Here is a 24,127-nt window from a genome sequence, read left to right as displayed (position 1 = left end):
CCCACTCCAGTACTCTTGCCTGGAAAATCCCATGGACGGAGGAGCCTGGTAGGCTGTGGTCCATGGGGTCGCTAAGAGTCAGACATGACTGAGCGACTTCACTTTCACTTTTCACTTTCATGCATTGGAGAAGGAAATGGCAACCCACTCCAGTGTTCATGCCTGGACAATCCCGGGATGGGGGATCCTGGTGGGCTTCCGTCTATGGAGTCGCACAGAGTTGGACACGACTGAAGTGACTTAGCAGCAGCAGCCGGATTAAGCCAATAGCAATGTTTTTCATTAGCAGAAAATAAGTCGTTAAAAGCAGACTGAGAGACTTGCACTCCCGACCTTTACAACAAAGTCTTTAAGACTTGCATATATTCTGCGTGCTTAGAAGGATTTTGCCCTTTGTTACTCTGCTTGACAAATCCACGGGGGTGTACTTACCAAGAACTTTCATCGTCCACTGCGACGGCCTGATTTCCCTGCGTTCTCCACCGCTCCGCTCCGGAGCTGAGCCTCCTAGGCTGGTTTCGCTTTCAGATCCCTGTTCAGGTGCCACTTGTCGAGTCCGGCTCAACAAGCCAGGGTTTCCCAAAAGCTCAATACAGAGAAAGAATGAGAAAGAAACAAGAATTGAAAGCAAGGATCAGGAGACCAACACCGCTCCGAGGTGAAGGTGCCCAAACTGATCAATTCAGCTTTATTACATGTTTTCAGGCAGGAGAGTATGTGCAAGGGAGAGGTGCTCTCAGAAGCATATGGAGCCACAAGGCTGTTAAGATAGGCTAGGAATGTAACATAAAGATGAAATAAGAAAGATTTACTTGTACTAATGATTTAGGTTGCTGTCTAAATAACAAAGCTCCAGATGTGAAAAACATTTGACTCAGAGACGCCAGGTCATGGAACAGTCTGATGATGGCTTTCCACCTCCAGGCACACATCTTGCTTTCAAGATGTTTTTCTGTTCCCTCTGGACTTAATCCAACAGTCATATGTCTTGAGGTGTCTGGTCAACAAGGTTGATAATGTTTTCCCTTGCATTTCCTGGGGTCTGCTTTTTCTCCCTTGTATTTGCTTCCTATAGCTGCAGTCACCATCTGCAGTGAATTTGGAGTGCAAAAAAATGAAGTCTGACACTGTTTCCATTGTTTTCCCATCTATTTGCCATGAAGTGATGGGACTGGATGCCACGATCTTAGTTTTCTGAATGTTGAATTTTAAGCCAACTTTTTCACTCTCCTCTTTCACTTTCATCAAGAGGCTCCTTAGTTCTTCCTCACTTTCTGCCATAAGGGTGGTGTTATCTGCATATCTGAGGTTATTGATATTTCTCTCAGCAATCTTGATTCCAACTTGTGCTTCATTCAGCCCAGCATTTCTCATGATGTACTCTGCATATAAGTTAAATAAGCAGTGTGACAATATACAGCCTTGACTTATTCCTTTTCCAATTTTGAACCAGTCTGTTGTTCCATGTCCAGTTCTAACTGTTGCTTCTTGACCTGGATACAGATTCCTCAGGAGGCAGGTAAGGTGGTCTGATATTCTCATCGCTTGAAGAATTCTCCATAGTTTGTTGTGATCCACACAGTCAAAGGCTTTGGCATAGTCAATAAAACAGAAGTAGATGTTTTTTTTTCTGGAACTCTCTTGCTTTTTTGATGATCCAGCAAATATTGGAAATTTGACCTCTGGTTCCTCTGCCTTTTCTAAATCCAGCTTGAACATCTGGAAGTTCATGGCTCATGTACTGTTGAAGCCTGGCTTGGAGAATTTTGAGCATTACTTTGCTAGCATGTGAGATAAGTGCAATTGTGTGGTAGTTTGAACATTCTTTGGCATTGCCTTTCTTTTGGATTGGAATGAAAACTGACCTTTTCCAGTCCTGTGGCCACTGCTGAGTCTTCCAAATTTGCTGGCATATTGAGTATAGCACGTTCACAGCATCACCTTTTAGGATTTGAAAGAGCTTAACTGGAATTCCATCACCTTCACTAGCTTTGTTCACAGGGATACTTCCTAAGGCCCACTTGAGTTCACATCCCAAGATGTCTGGCTCTAGGGAGGTGATCACACAATCATGGTTATCTGGGTCATGAAGATCTTTTTTGGATAGTTCTTCTGTGTATTCTTGCCACCTCTTCTTAATATCATCTCCTTCTGTTAGGTTCATACCATTTCTGTCCTTTATGGTGTGCCCATCTTTGCATGAAATGTTCCCTTGGTATCACTTATTTTCTTGAAGAGATCTCTAGTCTTTCCCATTCTATTATTTTCCTCTATTTATTTGCATTGATCACTGAGGAAGTCTTTCTTATCTCTCCTTGCTATTCTTTGGAACTCTGCATTCAGATGGATGCATCTTTCTTTTTCTTCTTTGCTTTTCACTTCTTTTTTCACCGCTATTTGTAAGGCCTCCTCAGATAACCATTTTGTCTTTTTTATTTCTTTTTCTTGGGGATGGTCTTGATCCTTGCCTCCTATACAATGTCACAAACCTCCATCCATAGTTCTTCAGGCAGTCTGTATATCAGATCTAATCCCTTGAATCCATTTCTCACTTCCATTGTATAATCATAAGAGATTTGATTTAGGTCATACCTGAATGATCTAGTGGTTTTCCCTACTTTCTTCAATTTAAGTCTGAATTTGGCAATAAGGAGTTTATGATCTGAGCCACAGTCAGCTCCCGGTGTTGTTTTTGCTGACTGTATAGAGCTTCTCCATCTTTGGCTGCAAAGGATATAATCAATTTGATTTTGGTATTGACCCTCTGGTGATGTCCATGTGTAGTCTTCTCTTGTGTTCTTGGAAGAGGGTGTTTGTTATGACTAGTGCATTCTCTTGGCAAAACTCTGTTAGGCTTTGCCCTGCTTCTTTTTGAAGGGCACAAACAAAACCTTGTATGCACCAGGACCCAGGAGAAAGGAGCAGTGACCCCACAAGAGACTGACCCAGACTTGCCTGTGAGTGTCCAGGAGTCTCCAGCAGAGGTGTGGGTCAGTGGTGGCCTGCTGCAGGGTCGGGGGCACTGAGTGTAGCAGTGTGCATGGGACCTTTTGAAGGAGGTTGCCATTTTCTTCATTACCTCCACCATAGTTTGGTCTCAGGTCAAACAACAGGGAGGGAACACAGCCCCACCCATCAACAGAAAATTGAATTAAAGATTTACTGATCATCATATGTGAAACAGATCTCCAGTACAGGTTCAATGCATGAGACAGGGTGCTCAGGGCTGGTGCACTGGGATGACCCTGAGGGATGGGATGGGGAGGGAGGTGGGTGAGGGGCTCAGGATGGGGAACACACATATACCCATGGCTGATTCATGTCAATGTACGGCAAAACCACTACAATATTGTAAAGTAATTAGCCTCCAATTAAATTAATTAATTAAAAAAAAAGATTTACTGAGCATGGCACTGCCCATCAAAACACGACCCACTTCCCCTGTCTCTCCCATCAGGAAGCTTCCATAAGCCTCTTATCCTTTGCCTTTTCACTGCATCTCAAATGTTCTTAGTTAAAGGCCAACGTTATTACCACCATGAAGTTGAAGCTTCTCTGTCTTTCTTTACATCTCTGTCCTTCTTTCACTTTAGTCTGTTATTCCTTGCCATGGTCAGTTCTATGCCCCTTCCTGACCCTCCCTGGGTATTCACTATCACGTATTGAGTGTAAATTCTTTCATTTCACTCATCATTAAGTTGGAGTGGATGAGTATCTCCAAGCCAATGTGTCAAAAGTAGAATTCACAGACACACACGCTGGCAGTAGCTCCTTCCCTGGATTTCTCACACCAGTTAAGAGAGACTTTATCCTTACTCCATTTACTCAAGTCAAAAGCCCAGAAATCATCACTGAACCCTCTTTTTCTCTTGTTTCTTGACTCCACCCCCCCCCCCCCCACCTCCCATCCATACACAAAGCTCATCGGTTTGCCCTTCAAAATACAGGGACTTCCTCCATTTATTCAGTGGACTCTAGGCTTCCACTGAAAGGGGCATGGATCCAATCCCTGTTCAGGTAACTAAGATTCCCCTTGAAGTGCAGCCAAAAATAAAAATAAAAAAAATAAATACATGTAGAATCCAACCAGTATTCACACCTCCACCACTACCACTGCAAGCTGTGCCTGCCACATCGATGGAAAGCTGGGAGAGCCTCCTCCTAACTGTTTTTTTCGTCTGCATCCACTCTTGTCCCCTAGAGTTTTGGGTCCACACAGCTGTCAGCTTTTTTTTTTTTTTTGGTCAGGTTATAATACACCCTTGCTTCAAATTTTGTTAGAATAAATCTTCAATTTATAATAAAATCCAGCCTACAAGGCGCTTAGTGGCAATGAGGGATACATGTGCTCCTTATGGTATGTTCCTTTCCAGGACAAATTCTCTATCCCTAGAAATATCAGGCAACTTCAATAGCACCATTCTTTACCGCTTCTTCCTTTTTACAACTTTTTAACATTTCCAGGGTCTACAAAGATAAGAGAATCTGTAAGTCCCTTGTGCAAATAGTTTGTTCTCCATCCAAGTATGTTGCTATCAGTCACCTGTATGCTCTAAGAAGATTTAAGGAATAACAGCGATTTGATGAAACTCTCATAGCTTTTCTCTTTTCTTCTAGCTTTTTAGTTATGCTTCTAAAGTTTACTCTCTCCAAACCCCACTGAGTACCTGAAATGTAAGCAGTGATTACAGTTTCTCTGTATATATTTTACATTAAGCCAAGTTAGGAAAAGCTTTCAGTACTATTCCAATATCATCGACTTTTACATAAACACCTATTTCAAACGAGTTGTCACCATCTTCACGTATCAGTTGCGTTTCCCCTTCTTTGACCAGCTTTTCCAAAATAGCACCTAATACTGAAGGCATCCCCTCCTATTGTTTCTTAAACTGTACGATGTTTTCTCAAGCCCCTTCTTTGGCTGTCAGTTTGGAAATGCCTAACTCTGGAGCCATCCCTTGGGACTGGAAAATTCTGCATTTCCTCATGCACGGCCTGCGAACCAGGAGGGCAGGAGCAGGTCTCTTCCTCCTGGCCAGAGGATCCGTGCGCAACGAGCTCTAGGCTAAGCTGGCTCCTTCGTTAGGGACAGAAAGTTGGCTGCCAGCTTTGGGCCATTTCTGCTCTGGAAGCTGATGAAGCTCACAGCGTCGACGTCCCATGGGCTGGGTGGGGAGCCTCTCCAAAGGCCAGTCCACTGTCGCCGCCCGCCAGGCAGCAGCCGAAGAGCTGTGACGGCCGAGCTCCCTGCGCCGCCGGGCCGGGCTGCGGCCCTCTCGGCTCCGGAGGCCGAGCGCTTTGCCCGCCGCTCCGCGCACTGGCCGTGAAAGGAACCCTGCGGGGACGGGTGAGTCCGCCGACTCCGCCCGCTCCTGACAGCAGCGGACGCGGATGCGCGGGCTGGGTGAAGAGACAGGACGGCTCGAAGCCCGACCCGGAACAAGGTCTCGGACTGCGGCAAGAGTGCGGGGTCTCGCGCCAATGGACGGGCTGGAGGCGGCGTCTTCAGGCTCAGCAGGGCGGCTGGGCGCGCGTCTCCCAGCGCGCGAACCGCCGCGCCACCGGGTCCACACCCACCCTTTCCGGCCGCCGCTCTCAGTGGCTCGGCCAATCGCTTCTGCAGGGGGCGAGCTGCTGTCCAATGAGGGCAGACGACCTCCGCAACCTGGCCTACCATTGGCCAGACGGTTGGGGATAATTGGGTTCCTCTTTCGCGAGGGAAGAGTTCCCGCCGAGCGCCATCGTTGCGACCATCGCGGATCCGTGTCCCGCCATCACCCTCACCGTTGGGGCAGATTCTCCGCTTCTGTGAGTGGCTCCTCTGGTCTTGAGGAGGACGTGGAATTCTTGGGGAGGCGAGGCGCAGGTTTGTCAAAGGCACCAGTTAGAGGGTTCTCAGCCCAGATCCAAAAAAGTTTTGGAGGGAGGGGCATAAGCAGTTTTCTGTTGTGGTGGAACCCCCTCCCCAGGTTGAAAGGTCGAGTTTAGACACTTTCAGATAGTCTAGGGAGCTATTCCTGTTAACGTTTGTGTGCCTTGGGCGTGGAAGGGGGGAGTGGTTAAAGTTGATTTAATAGTGGAGATTCCCATAACTGCATCCCAAGCGTACTGAGGATGGGATTCAGGTATCTTCTTCTTTAAAAAAAAAAAAAAATTCAGAGGGGAGAATTCTCAGGACCAATACAAGTTTGATCTATCCTTAATTTACAAATGAGGAAACTGAGATTTCTAAAAGGAGTATCACCTCGCGAAGGTTTGATGGATTGCGGAGGTTCTTTCCTGGCCCCAGGTAGTTCTTCCATTGCTGTTGTGATCAGTTCTCAGCTGAATGCCTCGGAGTGTTCATATATCCGGACTTCCCTCTGTGCAGGTCTCTTTCTTCTGTGTCCTTTGAACTCCTGCCACCTTGGTCTCTCAGCTCTGTCTCCTCAAGGCAGGAATGCCAACAGGCCCTGCCTGGCTGCCCCTTGTGGCACCCTGGCCTGGAATCTCTTAAGGCAGTCAGCTGGAGTCATCACAGGATGCCCTTCATTTGTCACTGCCCCGAATTGCATGATGTCTAGTTCCTTGCAAATTCCTGTTCCATCTGTTTAGCTTATTGTCTTTTTTTTTTTGCTTTCAGACTGAAGGGCAAGTCAGGTCCCTGTCACTTTGTTTGGCTAGATATCCAGGATAATAACCGTTTTAATGTTCTTGTCTACTAGTTCTATCATCTGAGTCACTTCTGGATATGTTTCTGTTCATTGATTTCTCTCCTCATTGTGGATCTCATTTTTCTGCTTCTTTTTATGCCTCAGAATTGTACTGTATATCAAACTTTGTCAATTTCACATATATGGATGCTAGAAATATTTCTATTCCTATCAGTATTCTTGAGCTTTGTTCTAGTTGTGTTACTGGAAAAGTTTTATGCTTCCAAACCTTGCTTTTAAGTTTTGTCGGGTGGGACCAGAGCAGCCTTTGGTCTACAGCTAATTTTATCCCACTTTAGAGGCTTTGTCCTCTACTATGTTATGAATTTTGAAGTTTGCCAGTTTGACTTTTGGAAACACAAATTATTGTCGGCTGAGTGTGGGAAACGGAAAGTGTTCTCGGCTGAGTGTGGGAAACAGACCACTAGTTAGCTGAAGTTTCAGGGGTACCCACTGCAGATCTCTGACACTCTGTGTAGCTGTAGCTCTCTAGTACTCTAGCCCTACAAACTCCAGCCTCCTGGGCCCAACAGGGCTCTTAGCTGGTCTTCTCAGCTCAGGGCAACTGCCAGGCTCTGCTTGTGTCTCCCTTCCCTGAGATGCAGCCTGGAGATGCTCCCCAGACAGGAGGCTAGATGTCCCTAGGTCCTACCTCTGATTTCTCTCTCTCTGTTAGGGGTCAGAGATCACTGTTGTACCCTGCCTGATAGCCAGTGTTTGAAACTTATGGTTTCATATATCTTGTGTTTTACTGTTTTAGTCATTAAGCGTGTGGTAAATTCAACCCTTGTTTCTCTATCTCGGCAGTGGCAGAAAGTCATATTCTCCTAGGACTCATCATGAATTTCCTCAAGACTGAAAAGGATACGTCATTCAGTGCTACAGGAAATGACCAGAGTACCAGACCTGAAGCAGCAAAGGTGTGTGTACTTTTTTTTTTTGAAAGTCCAAACTTCAAAATTTAATAAAAAATATAAGAGAATACCTTTATGACTCTGGTAGTGAAGGATTTTGTAAATAAGGTTCATACTCACACAAAAGCATAAACTATAAATGTATGATGGATCAGGCTACATTCAGTAGGTTCCGTCACTTAGTCATGTCTGATTCTTTGTGACCAGGTGTGTGTACTTTTAAACAACTTTGCTGGAATGGCACTCTAACTATAGCACTGTCTTAGGATCCTTGAAGGGGATAAGTGTATAAAGAATGGCAATTATAACCCCTTCTCATGTATTGTTTAAAATGTATTTAGGGAGATCATACATATGTTTGTGTAAAAACAAAATGATAGTATATGAATTAACAAAGCAAAGAATACCTTGTTAAACAGCAAGGTGACAGTATAGACACTTAGTATCACTGGAAATGTAGATGGGCAAAAATAATAACGTAGTTAATGTGTACTGAGAAATTACTGAGTACTTGGAATTAGGCTTGTCACTTCCTATGGATTATCTCCTTTAACATTTAATAAAACTCTTTGCAATAGATATTATCATCCCTAAATAGAGAAACTGATCCTCAGTTAAGAAACTGACCCCTTGGGATGTTTCAAGAGAACAGCATTGAAACATGTATATTATCTAGGGTGAAACAGATCACCAGCCCAGGTTGGGTGCATGAGACAAGTGCTTGGGCCTGGTGCACTGGGAAGACCCAGAGGGATCGGGTGGAGAGGGAGGTGGGAGGGGGGACCGGGATGGGGAATACATGTAAATCCATGGCTAATTCATTTCAGTGTATGACAAAAACTACTGTAATGATGTAAAGTAATTAGCCTCCATCTAATAAAAATAAATGGAAAAAAAAAAAAAGAAACTGACCCTTTTCTTAAAACTGCAAAAGTAATGGACTTCAGAGCAAGGATTCGAACCCAGGCAATCAGACTTCAGAACCTAATTTTGGACCAACACACGGTTTTACTCAAAGTATGCAAAATGGTAATACTAAATCAAAATGTAAACAAGTGCTTTTACAGTGCAGAGAGAAGAGTGTTTAATTCAGACTCAAGAAATTAAAGTTATGTCATGTGAGAAATATCTTAAAGAATGGCCACAATTTCACAAGGTAGGTGGATCAAGTATAAGGGAATAGTCTGGGTAAAGTCATGTACACAGGCAAATCTATTTGAGGAATAGTATAGCTAGACTTGATGGTATATAAGGAGAATTCAAGAATATAGGAGACAAGTAATACTGGGAAGACAATTTGGTACAAGATCACAGTAGGCTTTATATCAGTAAAAACATTTTGTCAGGGGAAAATCATCTAACTTTGAAATAACAAAAATGATTCATTGGATTAAAGGTAAATGAAATTTAAAATTAATTTTCTTTGTGCACTAACCACACTTCAAGTGCTCAGAAGCCATATGTGGCTCATGGCTGCCATATTGAACAAAGCAGATACAGAACATTTCCATCATTGCAGAAAGTTGCAAACTGCTACTCTAGGTTAAGGAACTCTGTCCTTACTTCTCAAAGTGTGATCTGTATACCAGCGGCCTTGATGCCATCTAATAGCTTCTTAGATCTACGTGATCTGCATTTTAACATGATACCCAGATGATTCTTCTGCACGTTAAAATGTAAGAAATACTATTCCGAAATACCCTTCCACTGCAAGATTCTATGTGGTGAAATCTATCATTCTTATCAGCATTGTTTGCTAATATTTATTTAGCTTGTATAGTCTTGTTTCAAAACAAGACATTTTGAGCCCCTTGAAGGAAAAAATAAGTGGATTCATTGGTTCACACATCTGGAAAGTCCAGAGGTCAACTGAGCTTTAATTCAGTAATACACAATTGATTGAAGGCAGGAGAAGGGGATGACAGAGGACGAGATGATTGGATGGCATCACTGACTCAATGGACATGAGTTTGAGCAAGCTCCAGGAGTTGGTGATGGACAGGGAAGCCTGGCGTGCTGCAGTTCATGGGGTCACAGAGTCGGACACGATTGAGTGACTGAAAAACAACACAGTGTTTCCAAGGACTTATTTATGTTTTCAGTCTCTGTACTCTGCTTTTCCTGCACTCTTCTGGCTGGCTTTCTGCTTAGTGACAATGTAGCTACAGTAACTTCAAAGTTCATTCTTCACCATCCAGATGTGAGTCTCTCATGTTCGCCCAGGGCAGCTTCTTTGCCCTCTGATGGTCTCAGGCTTAAAGAACTGGCAGCCCACTCCAGTACTCTTGCCTGGAAAATTCCATGGATAGGAGGAGCCTGGCGGGCTACAGTCCATGGAGTCGAAAAGAGTTGGACATGACTGAACGACTTCACTTTTCACTTTGGTAGCTGAACCTTCCTGCCCAAAACCTTTTGGCTAAACAGGCACATTGAGGAATCAAGATCTGCTCCTGCACTGGCATGAATTATTTCTATACACCTTTATGACCAATGGAAAAAAATTGGACAGAGGTACAGTAGCTTTTTGGAGAACAGCTGCTGTATCATTCACTTTCTTGAACTTCGTGTTTAGGTATTTGGATTTTATTAAGTAAAGAAGTATTTATGATTCTTATCCTTGTATTATTTACAAAGAAGGATTTAGCTTAAATTTTAAGTTGAATATTTTAGTGTACAGTCCTATGCATGCATGCTTGTGAAGTCGCTTCAGTCGTGTCTGACTCTTTGCAACCCTATGGACCTGTAGTCTGCCAGGCTTCTCTGTCCGTGGGGATTCTCCAGGCAAGAATACTGGAGTGGGTAGCCATTCCCTTCTCCAGGGGATTTTCCCTACCCAGGGATCGAACCCAGGTCTCCTGCATTGCAGGCATATTCTTTACCATTTGAGCCACCAAGAAAGCCTGTACTGTCCTATGGCTTATGACAATGCCCACAGTCACGTAACCGTGACTAGAATCAAGATACAAAAGAGTTCCATCACCTGAAATAATTCCCTTTTGCTCACCGTTGTCCTCCATCCACCCAATACCTTGCATATATCTTCTCTGGTCAAGTTTCTAATATTTTGACCATATTTATATTGGCTTCTTTCATTTCTTATTGCTGAGTTTCAAGAGTGCTTTATATATGTTAGAAATGCTTGATTTGTCAAAGATTTGCAGGTACTTTATTTCAGTCTGTGGCTTGTCTTTTCATTATTTCTCTTTTCTCATTCTCTTAATCCTGTCTTTAGTGGGGAAAAGTTTTCAGCATTGATGATGTTCATTTTATCCATTTTTAAAAATTGTGCTTTTGTTTTATACCAAAGAATACTTTACCAAATCTAAGGTCACAAAAATTTTCCTCTGGGTTTTCATTTAGAAGTCTTATAATTTTAGGTTTAAGTCTATGATCCACTTTGAGTTTATTATTTTTATGGTGCAGTGTATAGACAGCAATAGTAATACCATATGTTCTATTACAGTAGTGATACAATACAGTATTTAGGCTGAACAATATTAAGAGTAAATCCACACAGTGGTGGTTTAGTTGCTAAGTCGTGTCCTACTCTTGACAACTCCATGGACTGTAGCCTGCCAGGCTTCTCTGTCCATGAGATTTTCCAGGCAAGAATACTGGAGTGGGTTGCCATTTCCTTCCCCAAATCCACACATTAGTATTTGTTAATTAATTGATTGATTAATTTTTACGTATGTTATCTATTTGCTCCAGCACAATTTCTTAAAAGGGTTGCCTTTACATCTTTGTTAAAAATTAATTGAATATAAGATAGATGACATAATGATTGAATATATGTGTATATTATGGTATATTATGAAATGATTACCACATTCATCACCTCACAAAGTTAAATTTTGTTCTTGTGACGAGGACTTTTTAAGATCTACTCTCTTAGTTAGCAACTTTCAAATATACAATACAATCTTGTTAACTGTAGTTACCATGCTGTACATTAGATCTCTGTCTTATAATTAGAAGTTTGTACTCTTGACCAGCTTGGCCCATTTCCTTCACCACCCCCACCCCAACCCACTCCTGGCAACCAGAATCTGTCTTCAGGAAATAAACTTATATGGTTTGCTTCTTTTTTTTTTTTTTCTGTTTCTCAAGGATCACTGTCCTTTCTTGCCTAATGTCTCATGCCTTGAAAAACATTTCATAATTTTATCCATTTATCCAGTTGTTTCAAGGAATAATTTAAGTTAGGTCTGTTTTTCTCCATCTTGGCCAGAGTGGGATTTCAGGGCATTGCTTTTTGTATTCTTTCCAGAGGTTTTAATAATAATAAGAATAGGCCATATTAGGATTAATCTATCTTGACTGCTTTCTTATTCTTAAAAATATAAATAAGGACATACCAGAATGTTAATTAAGGGCATCTTCAAAAATTCTACAGGAAATATTGTGTTAAGTAATCATTAGAAGCACTTTGTTTACAATCAGGGAGAATGGAGGAATACTTGCTTTTAGCTGGTGATTACAAAATCATTGTCACACTGTACTGGTGATTTTAGCCAATACAGTACAATAAAATAAGAAAAATAGTAAAAATACAATTAAGGGACTTCCCTGGTGATTCAAGGGCTTCCCTGGTGGCTCAGAGAGTAAAGAATCTGCCTGCAATGTGGGAGACCTGGGTTCAATCCCTGGGTCAGGAAGATCCCCTGGAAAAGGGAATGGCTACCCACTCCAGTATTCTTGCCTGGAGAATTCCATGGACAGAGGAGTCTGGTGGGCTACAATCCATGGGGTCACAAAGAGTTAGACATGTCTGAAGCAACTTAGCACACAGCTGGTGGTCCTGTGATTAAGAAACCGCCTTCCAATGCAGGGGATGCAGATTTGATCATGGATGGGAAACTAAGATCCCACATTCTGCATGGCTTACTGAGCCCACACACTTCTGGAATTAAAATTACAGTTAAGAGTTGAAAAACTTCCATGGTGGCTTGGACGGTAAAGTGTATAAAGTACTTTCAATAATAAAAAGAGAAAATAATCCAATAGAAAGATGGGTAAAAGACATGAACAGGCAGAGGTTATTAAACTTATAAAACCACCAATAAGAAACCATTTCAGGGGAGGGATAAACTGGGAGATCTGGAGTGGCACATGCACACTGCTGTATATAAAGCGGGGCATCCCTGCTGGTTCAGACAGTGAAGAATCCGCCTGCACTGCAGGAGACCGGGTTCAGTCCCTGGGTTGGGAAGACCCCCTGGCGGAGAGCATGGCAACACACTGCAGTATTCTTTTTATTTATTTATTTTTAATTTATTTTTATTAGTTGGAGGCTAATTACTTTACAATATTGTAGTGGTTTTTCTCATACATTGACATGAATCAGCCATGGATTTACATGTGTTCCCCATCCCAATCCCCCCTCCCGCCTCCCTCTCTACCTGATCCCTTTGGGTCTTCCCAGTGCACCAGGCCTGAGCACTTCTCTCATGGATCCAGCCTGGGCTGGTGATCTGTTTCACCCTTGATAGTATACTTGTTTCAATGCTGTTCTCTGAACATCCCATGCACGCCTTCTCCCACAGAGTCCAAAAGTCTGTTCTGTACATCTGTGTCTCTTTTTCTGTTTTGCTTATAGGGTTATCGTTACCATCTTTTAAAATTCCATATATATGCATTAGTATACTGTATTGGTCTTTATCTTTCTGGCTTACTTCACTCTGTATAATGGGCTCCAGTTTTCTCCATCTCATTAGAACTGATTCAAATGAATTCTTAATGTCTGAGTAATATTCCATGGTGTATATGTACCACAGCTTCCTTATCCATTCATCTGCTGATGGGCCTCTAGGTTGCTTCCATGTTCTGGCTATTATAAACAGTGCTGTGATGAACGTTCGGGTGCACGTGTCTCTTTCAGATCTCGTTTCCTTGTTGTGTATCTCCAGGAGTGGGATTGCTGGGTCATATGGCAGTTCTATTTCCAGTTTTTTAAGGAATCTCCACACTGTTCTCCATAGTGGCTGTACTAGTTTGCATTCCCACCAGCAGTGTAAGAGGGTTCCCTTTTCTCCACACCCTCTCCAGCATTTATTGCTTGTAGACTTTGGATAGCAGCCATTCCTGACTGGCGTGTAATGGTACGTCATTGTGGTTTTGATTTGCATTTCTTTGATAATGAGTGATGTGAGCATCTTTTCATGTGTTTGTTAGCCATCTGTATGTCTTCTTTGGAGAAATGTCTGTTTAGTTCTTTGTTCCATTTTTTGATTGGGTCATTTATTTTTCTGGAATTGAGCTGCAGGAGTTGCTTATATATTTTTGAGATTAATCCTTTGTCTGTTGCTTCATTTGCTATTATTTTCTCCCAATCTGAAGGCTGTCTTTTCACCTTGCTTATAGTTTCCTTTGTTGTGCAAAAGCTTTTAAGTTTCATTAGGTCCCATTTGTTTATTTTTGCTTTTATTTCCAATATTCTGGGAGGTGGGTCATAGAGGATCCTGCTGTGATTTATGTCGGAGAGTGTTTTGCCTATGTTCTCCTCTAGGAATTTTATAGTTTCTGGTCTTACATTCAGATCTTTAATCCATTTTGAGCTTCTTTTTGTGTATGGTGTTAGAAAAGTGTTCTAGTTTCATTCTTTTACAAGTGGTTGACCAGTTTTCCCAGCACCACTTGTTAAAGAGGTTGTCTTTTTTCCATTGTATATCCTTGCCTCCTTTGTCAAAGATAAGGTGTCCATAGGTTCGTGGATTTATCTCTGGGCTTTCTATTCTGTTCCATTGATCTATATTTCTGTCTTTGTGCCAGTACCATACTCTCTTGATGACTGTGGCTTTGTAGTAGAGTCTGAAGTCAGGCAGGTTGATTCCTCCAGTTCCATTCTTTCTCAAGATTGCTTTGGCTGTTCAAGGTTTTTTGTATTTCTATACAAATTGTGAAATTATTTGTTCTAGTTCTGTGAAAAATACCGTTGGTAGCTTGATAGGGATTGCATTGAATCTATAGACTGCTTTGGGTAGTATTTTGACAATATTGATTCTTCCAATCCATGAACACGGTATATTTCTCCATCTGTTTGTGTCCTCTTTGATTTCTTTCATCAGTGTTTTATAGTTTTCTATATATAGGTCTTTCATTTCTTTAGGTAGATATACTCCTAAGTATTTTATTCTTTTTGTTGCAATGGTGAATGGTATTGTTTCCTTAATTTCTCTTTCTGTTTTCTCATTGTTAGTGTATAGGAATGCAAGGGATTTCTGTGTGTTAATTTTATATCCTGCAACATTACTGTATTCATTGATTAGCTCTAGTAATTTTCTGGTAGAGTCTTTAGGGTTTTCTGTGTAGAGGATCATGTCATCTGCAAACAGTGAGAGTTTTACTTCTTCTTTTCCTATCTGGATTCCTTTTATTTCTTTTTCTGCTCTGATTGCTGTGGCCAAAACTATGTTGAATAGTAGTGGTGAGAGTGGGCACCCTTGTCTTGTTCCTGACTTTAAGGAAAATGCTTTCAATTTTTCACCATTGAGGATAATGTTTGCTGTGGGTTTGTCATATATAGCTTTTATTATGTTGAGATATGTTCCTTCTATTCCTGCTTTCTGGAGAGTTTTTATCATAAATGGATGTTGAATTTTGTCAAAGGCTTTTTCTGCATCTATTGAGATAATCATATGGTTTTTATCTTTCAATTTGTTAATGTGATGTATTACATTGATTGATTTGTGGATATTAAAGAATCCTTGCATTCCTGGGATAAAGCCCACTTGGTCATGATGTATGATCTTTTTAGTATGTTGTTGGATTCTGTTTGCTAGAATTTTGTTAAGGATTTTTGCATCTATGTTCATCAGTGATATTGGCCTGTAGTTTTCTTTTTTTGTGGCATCTTTGGTTTTGGTATTAGGGTGATGGTGGCCTCATAGAATGAGTTTGGAAGTTTGCCTTCTTCTGCAATTTTCTGGAAGAGTTTGAGTAAGATAGGTGTTATCTCTTCTCTAAATTTTTGGTAGAATTCAGCTGTGAAGCCATCTGGTCCTGGGCTTTTGTTTGCTGGAAGATTTCTGATTACAGTTTCGATTTCTGTGCTTGTGATGGGTCTGTTAAGATCTTCTATTTCTTCCTGGTTCAGTTTTGGAAAGTTATACTTTTCTAAGAATTTGTCCATTTCTTCCAAGTTGTCCATTTTATTGGCATATAGCTGCTGGTAGTAGTCTCTTATGATCCTTTGTATTTCAGTGTTGTCTGTTGTGATCTCTCCATTTTCATTTCTAATTTTGTTGATTTGGTTCTTCTCCCTTTGTTTCTTGATGAGTCTGGCTAATGGTTTGTCAATTTTATTTACCTTTTCAAAAAACCAGCTTTTAGCTTTGTTGATTTTTGCTATGGTCTCTTTTGTTTCTTTTTTTTTTTTCCATTTATTTTTATTAGATGGAGGCTAATTACTTTACATCATTACAGTAGTTTTTGTCATACATTGAAATGAATTAGCCATGGATTTACATGTATTCCCCATCCCGGTCCCCCCTCCCACCTCCCTCTCCACCCGATCCCTCTGGGTCTTCCCAGTGCACCAGGCCCAAGCACTTGTCTCATGCACCCAACCTGGGCTGGTGATCTGTTTCACCCTAGATAATATCTTTAGTTTCTTTTGCATTTATTGCTGCCCTAATTTTTAAGATTTCTTTCCTTCTACTAACCCTGGGGTTCTTCATTTCTTCCTTCTCTAGTTGCTTTAGGTGTAGAGTTAGGTTATTTATTTGACTTTTTTCTTGTTTCTTGAGATAAGCCTGTATTGCTATGAACCTTCCCCTTAGCACTGCTTTTACAATGTCCCATAGGTGCTAGGGAACTTTAAATCTTCTGGTCAAACACTAAAGAAAAGCATCAGGATAGAATGTTTACTTGCTTTCATTAACTGAGTTTCTGATTTGAGGTCAACTCACGTATGAAGGTGCTGGATTTGCATATTGTATTGTTCAGGCAGTCAGGTAAGCCTACAAATCAACTGGATGAAATCTACTGCGTGCATAAATTTGCATAAATAGACATAGTCAAGAAAATGCATTAAGGAAGACATTTACCTGTTGATTTATTCAAGGGGTAAGTTCTTTGAATATTTCTTTTATCTGTGCTTTATACAATTGAAAGTTTTTGCCTAAACAGAAAAAGAGACACAGATGTACAGAACAGACTTTGGGACTCTGTGGGAGAAGGCGAGGGTGGGATGTTCTGAGAGAACAGCATTGAAACAAGTACACTATCAAGGGTGAAACAGATCACTAGCCCAGGTTGGATGCATGAGACAAGTGCTCAGGGCTGGTGCACTGGGAAGACCCAGAGGGATGGGATGGGGAGGGAGGCGGGAGGGGGGATTGGGATGGGGAACACATGTAAATCCATGGCTGATTCATGTCAATGTATGGCAAAAACCACTACAATATTAATTAGCCTCCAACTAATAAAAATAAAGGAAAAAAAGGAAAGTTTTTGCCTAAACACTATAGAGGTCCTATTAAAACTTCTATATATTTATGTTGTATATTTTATATATTTACAATTATATTTATCATGGGACACTGAGAAAAGCACAGGAAGACCCTGAGTCTCTGCTTGGCTAAGTATAAACTTGCTTGACTTTGAACAAGTTATTTAAACTATTCCAATCTCAATTTTCCCTCTTAGGTACTGTGATCATAGTAGTTATCTTGACTAACAAGCTTTAGCTTTATTTTTCCTCCAGGAGAATGTTGTACTAAAACCTAAGACTTCCCATGTGGAGGAGAAAGTGGGTGGGGAGTTTTATATTGATTCCTAGAACAAATTTTGCTTCCAGGATTTGAGAGATTTGTATCTATTACTCAAGTGAGCAGTATTTAAGGAATCAACAGGATATCCTAGTCACCCTGCTCTGTATAAATGAATCTCATACCACTAACTGCAGGAGCGACCTTTGCCCAGAAATCTCCATGCTTCCGTCTGACCCCCACCTGTCTATAATCACCTTCCACCCCCTATCTTCACCTTGAGGCCAGAGGACTCACCTCTTGTTGCATTCATTGCTGTCACTCAGCATGAAGCTCAGGGTTGTCCTATCAGCCCTCAACTCCTGCAAAATCAAGCCCACACATCTCTGTATCTCTCCTTTACTGATCTCAGCTCCCCTCCTGCCCAACTTCTGATATCATTCCACTCTGAAGTTGACAGTCAACCATCCTCATAACCCAATACACACTTAACCTTTCCTTCAAAAGTTCTCTTTACCTCCTTTGTTTAGCCAAAATCTCTCTGTGTCCTGGGACAGGTTAGCTATCTCAGGAGACAGTAACCTCCTCTCCCATATTCCCTTTGCTACTAAATCTCTTTATTTTTTAGACCTTATAGCAATCTAGTATTAGTCTGTCTAAACACTTTCTTTGATACTTTTAAGAAATTTCATTGATTTGTTTATCTTTGGCTGTGCTGGGTCTTCCTTAGTGCATGGACTTTCTCCAGTTGTGGCTAGCAGGGGCTACTCCAGCTGCACTTCGAGGCCTTCTCATGAGGAGGTGTCTCGTTGCAGAGCATGGGCTCTCGTGGGCTCTGGCTTCAGTACTGTGGCACGCGGGCTCAGTACTGTGGCTCCTAGGTTCTAGAGCACAGAGTCAGCAGTTGGGGTACATGGGCTTAGTTGCTCAGCAACATAGGGGATCTTTCTGGATCAGGGATTGAACTCGCATCTCCTGCATTGACAGGCAGGTTTTTGTTTTTTGTTTTTACCACTGACTCACCAGGAAAGCTCCTTTTGGTGTTTTAATGTGATGGATTTAATATTACACATGTATGTTGAGCCATCGGAAATTTCCAAGAGATTTAATGGTGGTGGTTTAGCTGCTAAATCGTGTCTTACTCCTGCGACACTATGGTTTGTAGCCCACCAGGTTCCTTTCTCCATGGGATTTCTCAGGCAAGAATGCTGGAGTGGGTTGCCATTTCCTTCTCCAGGGGATTTTCCTGACCCAGGGATCAAACCCAGGTCTTTAGCATTGCAGGAGATCTCCTGTGTTGCAGGCAGATTCTTTACCAACTGAGCCGCTAGGGAAGCCTAAGAAAGTTCAGATTAATTTAATCTGAGACGTCCTCTCTCTAGGAGGAGGAGGGGACGACAGAGGGCGAGATAGCTGATGCCATCACCAACTCGATGGTCATGAGCTTGAGCAAACGCCAGGAGTTGATGATGGGCAGGGAAGCCGGGCGTACTGCAGTCCATGGGGTCCAAAGAGTCAGACACAACTGAGCGACTGAACTGAGGTATCTGGCCCTCTCTTCTGAGCTCCAGGCTTCTGTATCAGAGCTGTTAATGCAATTCTTTACTTGGATGGCCAAAAGGAATCTCAGACTTAATGATGATTTCTTTTTCTCTTTGTCCCAAGAATCTGCTCCTTTCCTATCATTCTTTGTATCACTATTCAAAAACAGGAGTCAGCATTGATCCCACTCTCTACCATCAATATGCAATGTATCAGTAAATCCAGTCAGCTCTACTTTTAAAATATATCCAAAATTGAACAACTTTTTATTATCTCTCTCACTACCACCTTGGTCTAAGCAATCATCTTCTCTTACCTGGAATAATATAATAGCCTATAATTTCTTTTGAAACTTTCATTTTTATCTTGCTAAATTCAAGTACCTACAGACCTACCAGAGTGATTCTGTTCAAAGAATTCGGATTATGTCACTTTTGGTTCAAATCCTACAATGCTTTCCAATCTCTTTCAGAATTAAAGTTTAATAACTTAAAGTAGTGTGTGAAGTCATTTTAGCTTCACAGTGCTGTACTTCTCTCACTTTCCAACTGTAGCCTTATTGGTTTTCTCGCTGTTCCTGGAACAATCTTGGCATGTTTTAAATCCCAGCGCCATGTATTTGCTGTTTCCTCTGCCTGAGTTATGGGCTTCCTTGGTGGCTCAGAGGGTAAAGAATCTGCCTGCAGTGCAGGAGACCTGGGTTTGATCCCTGAGTCAGGAAGATTCCCCAGAGGAGGAAATGGCAACCCACTCCAATATTCTTGCCTGGAGAATCCCCATGGACAGAGGAGAATCTGTTGCCAGCAGATTATCAAAATACTTTTTCCTAGGCTATTGCCAACTGATTGTATATGTATAATATGTTTTGAATATGGATTTGTATATCTATCCAGTCCTGTGATTTATTAATCATGTTAGTATCTTTCCTTTGTGCTGTTGATACCATGTACAGAATAAACTGGACAGTAAATATTTCACAGGAATTTTTTAAAAGGTGGTACTTCAAATGTCCAAGTGATGTGTTAAACCAGCTTTGTTAGTAAGTAAATAAATATAAATGTAAAAAACAGTCAAGCTAGATCTCCCAATTACCAAACTTTTGAAATAGTAGTACTCAAATCCTTTTGAAGAATTAACCATAATACTGATTTCCTTGGGCAGTAGGAAAGAACGGTTAAGGTGAATTGATGTGACCTTCTGAGAAAGCAGTTTGGCACTGTACATGGTGAATTACATTTAGAATCTATTTCCACTGCTGGGAATCTAGCGTAGGAAAATATTTTCAGACTTTAGGCAAAATGTTTTGTGTATTGAAAAGTTTGTCATATTTAGAGTAGTAAAAAAATTAGAAATAATCTAAATATCCAGCAACAGAAGAATGGATTAAAAACTATTGTATGGTGAACTATCATATAGCCCCTCAAATTGTGTTTTCAAAAGTTGTTAAATGATACGCAAAAGCACTGACAGACTCATATGCAGCATGGTGTATTTTGATTTTATAATTCAAAAGGCATGGAACATTATTATTAAAGGTGATCCTTACTAAATTTTCAATCTTTCCTTTTCTAAGGGTACTGTCATGGAGGAGGCATGTTCTGGCACGCCTGTTGATCAGTCTCTGTCTGATATACGAGAGTGTAACAGCACCGTTAAAGTTAAAAGTGAAGTCAGCAAGCATGAAACATCCTCTGAACGACAGAACCTGCACATGAGCACCATTGAGAAATGTCATTTCACCTTTAGTTTGAAAGAACACTCCAGGAAGTCAGACCGTAGTGTGTTTACAGCAGTGGGTGGACCCAGTGAGAGCATCTATTCAGTTCTGAGTGCTCATGACCATTTCAGTGAAAGGATGGAGAAACATGTAAATAAGAACATCATTGTTTATGAAGAAAAAATAATTGATGCGTATATAAATTTAGGAATGCCTCTCAGATGCCTACCTAGTGGTTCCCATTTGAAAATAACATTTGGTCAAAACAGGAGTAACCAGGAAGATGATCAGTTATTACGCCCATGTAAAAATCCAGATGCTGAATGCATTCTTTTTCACGTTTTTGCTATTGGGAAGACCAGAAAGAAGATTCTTAAGATTAAGGAACTTCATGAACAAGGAACTACACTTTATGTCTATGCCTTGAAGGGTGAGACTATCAAAGAAGCCCTTTGCAATGATGGCCGATTTCGCCCAGACCTAGACACATTTGAATGGAGAGTAATAGAAGATCACAAGAAAATTTATGGAAAAAAGTCCATGGTGGATGAAGTATCTGGAAAAATCTTAGAATTGGACATTCCTAAAAAACTGTCTATCAAGAAACATACCCATAAAAAAATTAAACCAGAAGATGAAAATGCCACTGAAGATATCAGTCCACAGGCTTTAACACAGTCTAAGACCAAAGTCCTTGAACCAGAGAAAGATGGAGAAACTGAAGATGTAGAACACAACAGAGAAAAAATTCTACCATCTCAGAGTCTAGGGCTCGATACTGAACGTAAGACATACTGGTCCTTTTCCAAAGTTAAACGTTACAGTAGTAAATATAAACGTTTTAGGAGAAAAATCCCACCAGTTAGGCGAAGGCTCTCTCCAGGTAGGCAGTATGCTATTCAGGAAGTCCAAAGGGAGATAACTGATCTCTGGGTAAATAATTTACAAATATTGAACAAAGTTATGATGCATCAGTATCCAAATTTTAATAAAGAGGCACTTCAGATACAAAAGTATTTTCGGGAAGAACAGAAGAGATTACAACTGTCAACGTTTAAACAATTCAGCATGTATAAAGAGCACTTTGGAAAAGTGACTGAAAATTCTACTTCAGTTGCAATCTGTGAACGTCTGATTCATCTTAGTAAGTCAGTTGGGCTCTTGAAATGGGACAATAATGGAAACAAAGGCAGTGCTACTTGCTTTGTTTTCAACAATAATATTATTTTCACCTGTAGACATGTTTTTCATCTCATCGTGGGAGAAGGTACAGATCCAAAGTCATGGCGAGATATAATAAGCACATGTGCAAAGGTCACTTTTGCTTTTAAAGAGTTCTGCCCTAAGGATGATGATTGGTTTTCCATCAAGCCATGGTTTGTGGTGTCTGATGAAAGTCTAGATTATGCCATTTTAAAACTAAGTGAAAATGGAAATGGATTTCCTCCAGGCCTATCAAAACAGATTTTGCCTCAACCATCCAATGGTTTACTTTATTTAATTGGTCACCCAGAAGGCCAGATCAAGAAAATAGATGGTTGTTATGTGATTTCTCTAGAGCAACGGTTAGAGAGGTACAAAGAACATTATCCAGATGGGGTAGTACCAGGATCCCATTCAGACATTTATAATGCTCTCCCTATGTTTACCCAGAAAAGTTTCCTGTCAGAGGTCTGGAGCACTGACACACTTAGTTATGATACTTATTTTTCTACTGGGGCCTCTGGCTCCCCAGTGTTTAACGCGTCTGGCAGGTTGGTTGCTATGCACTCCTTTGGACATTTTTATAGCCGTGGAAAAAAGGCTTATGCCCTTATTGAATATGGCTATTCTATGGAATCTATTCTTCGTGATATTAAACAGAAAGATGAGAAGTTGTACATATCATTAAAAGAAGAGAAAAATGAGAGCCACAATGAAGAGAACGATAAACAAGACTTGTCACTTCAAGATCATGAGATTGAATTCATGCAATATTAAGAAAAGGCTGCTGCTTTCAAAAACATGCCAGGGATTTAAAGTATTGGGATGGCCAAAAGTTGGTTTGGATTTTTTTCTGTATGATGGCTGTAGTAGTGCTTAGTTGTCTTAACTTCATTTGAAACAGTTTCATTAGATTGTAATAATATTGTGACAGCTGTTGTATCAGCAGGCATTTTTTTAAAAACATCAAAATTGGTGAATTTTTATGTAGCCATTTTAATATTGAAGATGGAAGGCAACATTTTGGCATATTATGCTTTATTATTTCAAGAAAGGTTAAAACTCTACTGAAATAAAAAAAAAAGATTTGTGCAGTGTATGGAGAAGGTACTGTGACTGATCGTATGTGTCAAAAGTGGTTTGCGAATTTGTGTGCTGGAGGTTTCTCACTGGACAATGCTCCATGATCTGATAGACCAGTTGATGTTAATAGCAATCCAATCTAGACATTAACTGAGAGCAATCAGTGTTATATCATGGAAGTGATAACTGACATACTCAAAATATCCAAATCAAGCATTGAAAATCATTTGCACCAGCTTGGTTATGTTAATCACTTTGATGTTTGGGTTCCACATAAGTTAAGCGGGAGAAGCCTTCTTGACTGCATTTCCACATGGAATTCTCTACTGACACCTAACAAAAACTTTCCATTAAAACAAATTATAATGGGTTGTGAAAAGTGGATACTGTACAATAATGTGGAATGGAAGAGATCATGGGGCAAGTGAAATGAACCACCACCAACCACACCAAAGGCCAGTCTTCATCCAAAGAAAGGTGATGTGTATATGGTGGGATTGGAAGGGAGTCCTCTATTATGAGCTCCTTCTGGAAAACCAAATGATTAATTCCAACAAGTACTGCTCTGAATTAGGCCACTGAAGGCAGCACTTGCACAAAGTACCCAGAATTAGTCAACAGAAAATGTATACACTCTTACGTCAGGATGGCGCAGACTGCATGTTTCTTTGATAACCAGGCAAAAATACTTACAGTTTAGCTGAGAAGTTCTGATTCATCCACCATCTTCATCAGACATTGCAACTTCAGATGTCCATTTGTTTTGGTCTTTACAAAGTTCTCTTAAAGGAAAAAATTCAATTCCTGGCACATAAAAGTCACCTGGAACAGTTCTTTGCTCAAAAAGATAAAAAGTTTTGGGAAGATGGAATTATGAAGTTGCCTGAAAAATGGCAGAAGGTAGTGGAACAAAATGGTGAAATACATTGTTCAATAAAGTTCTTGGTGAAAATGAAAAAAAAAAACTTTTTGGTCAACTCAACATTTGGGGCTGTTTCTTTAAAGTATAATGAATATTATTTCTCAATTAGAAAAAAAATTTCAGAGAATCATGTGGATATACAAAACATATTAGAGCTCAAATGAGCATTGATTTTTTTTTCTCTCATTGGCTTTTTTTCTTTTCAGCAATCTCAAGCATCACTTAAAATACTTCAGTTAGGTGGTACAGTCCTTACTGGATGTGAGGTAGACTACAGGGATGTATTGTACAACACAAGAAATAGAGCCAGTATTTTATAGCTGTAAATGGAGTGTAACCTTTAA

General features: G+C 40.7%; 1 protein-coding gene across 2 annotated transcripts; it reads left to right on the top strand.

The window, feature by feature from the left end:
* The first annotated feature begins 5,709 nt into the window (after nt 1-5,709).
* FAM111B (FAM111 trypsin like peptidase B) lies at nt 5,710-22,877 on the top strand. Of its 2 annotated transcripts, none has more exons than XM_020904863.2 (3): nt 5,710-5,808; nt 7,500-7,612; nt 20,432-22,877. In XM_020904863.2, the coding sequence occupies exons 2-3, from the start codon at nt 7,532-7,534 to the stop codon at nt 22,553-22,555; spliced, it is 2,205 nt and encodes a 734-aa protein (XP_020760522.2). In that variant the 5' UTR covers nt 5,710-5,808; nt 7,500-7,531; the 3' UTR covers nt 22,556-22,877. The 2 variants fall into 2 exon arrangements, with proteins under 2 accessions (XP_020760522.2, XP_020760521.2); XM_020904862.2 differs by having other exon boundaries at nt 5,712-5,866.
* Nucleotides 22,878-24,127: the final 1,250 nt, after the last annotated feature.

This window comes from Odocoileus virginianus, unplaced genomic scaffold (assembly GCF_023699985.2).
Source record: "Odocoileus virginianus isolate 20LAN1187 ecotype Illinois unplaced genomic scaffold, Ovbor_1.2 Unplaced_Contig_52, whole genome shotgun sequence".
Classification (NCBI taxonomy): Eukaryota; Metazoa; Chordata; class Mammalia; order Artiodactyla; family Cervidae; genus Odocoileus; species Odocoileus virginianus.
The sequence above is the reverse complement of the archived record's forward strand: the minus strand, read 5'-3'. Positions and strand labels throughout refer to the sequence as shown.

Excerpts from the sequence above, each read along its gene's own strand:
- FAM111B (XM_020904863.2), top strand. The coding sequence starts at position 7,532 with ATGAATTTCCTCAAGACTGAAAAGGATACGTCATTCAGTGCTACAGGA. Across the intron at positions 7,613-20,431 it reads CCAGACCTGAAGCAGCAAAG|GGTACTGTCATGGAGGAGGC; the intron begins GTGTGTGTACTT and ends TCCTTTTCTAAG.